Genomic DNA, 5,540 nt, shown 5'->3' on the forward strand with positions numbered 1-5,540 from the left:
TGTAACTATATAGTATATTATAATATATATATATATATATGTATGTATATATATATGTATATATATATATAATCATGTACATGCGCATCATTACAGCTGCGTAGCAATGTGTATACATGTATATATGATTGATAAATATGATATATACATTTATAATCGTGTGTATGCGCATCCTTAAAACTGCGTTAGAAGGTATATCCATGTACGTATGATTGATGATCATGGTGGTTACTCAAATTGACACATTTGTATGGACCACATATTCGAACAGGGGAAAGGAGAGTCTTTAATGGATATCTCGCGAGTGAGACTGGAAGACTTTGAAAATGCCGACGTTTGGGAGAGCGTCATAGTTCCTCGGTTGTCCGAGTTTTGCCAAATAGTAAGACAGTTCAGTCAACGGTCTATATCTAGCAGTGTGTATGTGCATATGTTTGTGCATATGTATGTACGCGTGTACTAGTAGAATGTGCAAGCAGAAGTGATAGAGCTCCTTCAGACTCATCAGACAAATCTAGCAGAATTCCGTACGGTGTGTGTGCGGGCTTCATGGTTGTTATATGGTTTCTGTATGCACCCTCGGACTTTTCTTTGCCTTTGTATATATTATTTGGCGTTGGTTTGCGATTTAGTAAGTTATTTGTTGGCAGTTTGTTTTCATCAACAATTTGTACGATGGCTTTATACGTTATACGCTTTTCAAGTCCTCGTTTCATCCTCAGTCTGCAATGTAGTACAGCTACACAATTGACTAAATGTTAGCAATCTTTTTTTTGGCACGATGGAAGCAACACCTTATAGAAGTGAGAACACTTATATGTATGTTTGTATGTATGTATGTATGAATATATGCATATATGTATATAGATATATATATATATATATGTGTGTGTGTGTGTGTGTGTGTGTGTGTGTGTGTATGTATGTATGTATGTCTGTATGTATATATATATATATATATATATTAGTTATGGCGTCTACTCGTGAATACTATATATATGTTCTTCTCTGGGCTTTGCCATCACTCTCATATTTGAATGTCGACTTCAATAAACGTACGTTTTTCTTTTAATTTCTCGAACAAATTACATACACCTATCACTCTGAATTTCGAACCGGCAGCACCTTAGATTTTACACTTGTTTGTGTCACCACAACCCATTGACAGGTTCACAAGGTACGGCAAGATGATAATCTTCGCACACGTTTGATGATGAATAGTACTTTGGATAATTTCGAAGCGCGAGACGACCTTGCCGTGGATTTATGCCCGAGTATGGAGCACGCAAGCAGTATTAGGCGGCCGCGGAGCCAATCTAAAGTGAAATAAATATCTTTGATATACATCTTATCACATGAGTTTGCGATACCGACGAGCTGTGAGTTCGTGATTAACAAGTAGGTTCGTGTCTCGGGTATGCATTGATCCGATGTCAATCCGTAAACCAATGCCAAAACGAACTCAGATGTGAATACAGCCGTGCGAACCAGTGTCTTATAGCCATAGTTCGCGAGTCACATCATATTTGTAAGGTAGATTTTATTAGAAATGGCTATCCACTGAAAGAATTGTTCTTATGAATCAGTTATCGGATAAATCTCATGCAAATCTGCTCAATTTCTCCGACCAACTTAGCTCGATCTTCCGTATTCAGTTGCGATAGGTGTTTGTTCGTGTTTTCAAGCGAATCCGGGTGCACCAGCATTTCCGTGAGTTTGAATGTCATAAGCTCGCGATATATTCGCATCATCGAATCTTTCTTTGGGGACGTCACTGGCGGCTTTCGGTCGTACACTGAACTGTCAAATGTTTGGTACTCAATTGGAGTTTCTTCAAACTGCACGCGATACCGACCTCCCAGTCTCTCCCGAAATGATGATGGTTTCTTTTCCGCTATGGACTTCATTACCTTTTTGGGTTTTTGACCTTTGGCTAATGAAGGTGTATCGATTGGGGCTCCATTAATGTACATGGGCGACTGTAGGGGTGATGGTGGCAAACTGATATCCAAGCCCCGATCACGCGACGCCGAAGGTATGGTGGAGAGAACCAATTGCTGGGTAACGAGAGAGGTGGTTGACCCCTGGGTGCGGCACTGAGAAGGATGCGACACTCTGTAGTTGCTAGTGTGGGTGCCATCCATCGGAACTCTCGGGCTGTTCTCCGGAAATAAATGAGCGAACCGGTTTCTATCTCCATTGTGTTGCTGTTGTGGTAAAATTATGCTCTCCTGGGAGGTTAATGCACCATTCATCGCCGAAAACAAGGATGCTGAGCGACGTGGGGTAGCTTCCGACAAATGACGTAGCACTGCTGTTTCACGAGCTAACACGGGCGCGCTGCTGGCCTCTATAAACGACGACTGGCTCATCAATGAATTACTACGACTACGAGAGAGCGGGTGAGAAGATACAGTTGTGCGATTCCTTGGATACCGTCCTGATTGGGTAGGTACAATAGGCGAACGGCTCGCCGATCTCACACTGGCTGACGAGTGTTGTGGGCTTGACAGATTCTTTTGTGAAATATATTCAGGATACGAGCCTGTATCGACACGTGCGACAGGTGAATGACCGGCCGAATTCTCATGGGCGATGGTCGGGTAGGCTGCTGATTCCCCAACCCCTTGTGATACATATATACTGATAACTCTAAAACTTGTAGCATTTTCAATTTTCTGATCTGTGGGCCCTCTCTGGAAGTCCTTGGGTCGTGAATTGTTGAGAACTGAATCATTTGACTGTAAGCCTATAGAAAAGCCTATTGATTCTGTCGAGTTCGGCTCGGTGCGTGACTGGTATACATCAGATAGGTGCAATTGTTTAGGAACATCACACATGCCTTTGCTCAGACTCCCTCTCCGCATATTCTCGTTATGGCTCTTTCCCTTTGAGCCGGCATGTTTATGAAAGTATTGCTTTATTGCCTTCAAACCCATCGTGTATGTCTGTATTCGACTGAGAAAAATATGAGTCTTGCACACGGACTCCTCGAGTTCTTATATACAATTACATACAGACCTGGCAAGTAATTGACAATCTAACAACTTACAACTAAATACTCTCTTGGAACTAAAAAGGACTTGGGATGTCCATTTTTATTTTTCCGTTGGTTCATAGCCTTCTTGTAATATTTAGACAAGGTTATGGTAATATGGTTGGTTGCCTAATACTCATTTGTTGTTGTTTTGTTTTTGTTTTTTAAACAAAAGTAAAATATAAAAATGCCGAGGCCCGCATCGACTCAGTAATTCAGTATTCACCATATATTTACTCCAGCTGAATTAGTAAATACTAGATTGTGTAAATATTAAATATTTACATAGAGTTGTCGGCTTGTCGCATAGCCATCTGTATAATTTAGAAGGCTACGTATGATATGGTTGTCGCTGTTCAGACTACAGAGTTCAGAGTTCAGAGTTTCAGACATCAGTGTTCAGCCGCGACGTGTAGTGCATGTCGTTTGGTGTTGCGACAGTCAGGTCTGGATCAACACTGGGTCTGTCGCCGACACCCGACGCCGACTGACATGTCTGACAAAATGTCGTGCCGACACGTCTGACATGTCTTTTTGCCAAATGTCGGCGTCTTTTCCCAGCCCAGCAAAGTACATATCAGTATGTAATTCTATTCACTCTCTACGACTCTACTCTCTACATACTACTCTAGAGAGTAGTAAGTAGTAACTACTCGAGAACAGTTTTTCCTCTCGGTTGTCCAATGACATATTGGACAGGGGATCCCGGCGATTTTTTACTACCCCGGAGCTAATGTATGTGCATTCTAAATATGTACTCATAACTCAGGTATGTAAATATGTATATGTATTTGTTAAAAATACTCTATTGTACTATGTAATATATGTTTATACATGGTTAATTTTTCTTTTCTTTTCTGAAAAATAAAATGATGATTTTGTAGTCACGGCCCTCAGCCCCTCACTGGTGCCGTTAGCCCTTTACTGCCGTATACAGTATCGACACAATCAAATATCTAAAATTCTTGTACATATCGACAGTACAGGATGTGACACTTGACGTCACACTTGCCCTAGGACATAAGTCGGACGGTCCTGCACCCAGGACTCAGTACAGGTTCACTTCAGATGGAAAGGTTCATCATTTTTTTACAATGAAAAACAGACTGTTTTTAATAACTCTAAAAGTGCCGGACAAGTCTTCTGGAGTTTTTTTAGAAATATTCCGGACACAAGACAAGCCGGGCCAAAAACAAAATGAGACCCCGGCCGAATATATAAGGACTACAAGGATCAGTATGAAACAGCACTTTTTTTTTCAAAAATTATTATTATTATGAGCCGATTTTGTGAGTCCTCCACATACTATTGTTGCCGTTGGACTCGAGGTAAATATTTGGTTGATTCTTACACTACTATTGAGGGGCCAGTAAAAATTGGAAATTAAATATAGACTGGAAATTCCTACTCTTGTGATTTTGCTCCTAGAAAAGACGAAAAAAACTCGACAATACTCTTTATCATTTGGTGCCAACTGACACCAACACACACACAAGCACGTACAGCAAACAAGGTCAATTTAGTCTCAATCGTGTTTGTGAACATAATATGATTATTTATTTGCGTTCGTGTGGATACATTCAACGTATAATATGGTTGTAATATTGAGCTCATATAAACAAAATTTCGGAGAGTATCCGGGTTAGCTATTTTCAGTATAATTTGTACTATAAATGAGTAATGATATGTGACCCACTAGCAGTACAAACTCCCTTGAAATTGTCAGCAATAAAATTACCGGAGAGTATCCGGGTTTTACAATTCCTGATTCAAAACTGAATGGAGAGAATCTCATTGGCTAGAATACGGTCATAAAATTTTGGATACAATTCTGGCCAATTTCCGTTACGAAGTTAGGTTTACTGTCATAATAATCAGGTCTGAGGATAAAGCTACGCATCCAAATTGGAAATCGGAAAGATGAAGAAAAAAAATCATGCACTTGAGCTTGAAGGTTATTTACGGACCTTTGATTCAAATTTTCGCCTCCGAAACGTAAATCTCGGTGACCAGTAGGTCACCAGTGTAGAACTGAATACCACTTTCAAAAAAACCCACAGACCCCACCAAAACGTTGACTTGAAATTTGGATTTTCAATCAAAAATTAAAATTAAAAAAATTTATCCAGTAGGGAGTCTGGGGACCCACAGTCCCACAGTCCCACAGTCCCACAGTCCCACAGTCCCACAGTCCCACAGTCCCACAGTCCCACAGTCCCACAGTCCCACATCCGCGAAAATTGTCGGGCCAGGCCGAATCCCCAATTGAGACGTTCGTCCCCAACGACTCCTTACCCAATGACCAATGGAAATTGAACATACAAAAATTTATCACAAACCTCTCTGCCCAGGTCAGTACTCTACAGGCCAATCTCAATCAAATTTTGGGACCGGCTCTAACAACCCCGAACAGTGATGCCTTTGACTGATGACCAATGGAATCAACCATACACCAAATGCTCACTAACATCTACCGCAGACCGTCTCCAGAAGGCTTCCCAAC

General features: G+C 40.9%; 2 protein-coding genes across 2 annotated transcripts in view; one reads left to right on the forward strand and one right to left on the reverse strand.

Moving 5' to 3' along the window:
• The window catches only part of SARC_00464 (hypothetical protein), a gene marked incomplete at its 3' end in the record, with an annotated part of 3,630 nt that extends 2,300 nt beyond the window's left edge, over positions 1-1,330 (forward strand). The window contains exons 2-3 of the mRNA XM_014305854.1: positions 272-382; positions 1,169-1,330. Coding sequence (XP_014161329.1) covers positions 272-382; positions 1,169-1,330 — 273 coding nt within the window. The remainder of the gene's footprint in view (positions 1-271; positions 383-1,168) is intronic.
• A 256-nt stretch (positions 1,331-1,586) lies between these two features.
• Positions 1,587-2,951, reverse strand: SARC_00465 (hypothetical protein; the record flags this gene model as incomplete). The annotated part of the gene is made up of 1 exon (XM_014305855.1): positions 1,587-2,951. The coding sequence occupies exon 1, from the start codon at positions 2,937-2,939 to the stop codon at positions 1,587-1,589; it is 1,353 nt and encodes a 450-aa protein (XP_014161330.1). The 5' UTR covers positions 2,940-2,951.
• Positions 2,952-5,540: the final 2,589 nt, after the last annotated feature.

Source organism: Sphaeroforma arctica (assembly GCF_001186125.1).
Source record: "Sphaeroforma arctica JP610 unplaced genomic scaffold supercont1.14, whole genome shotgun sequence".
Lineage (NCBI taxonomy): Eukaryota > Ichthyosporea > Ichthyophonida > Sphaeroforma > Sphaeroforma arctica.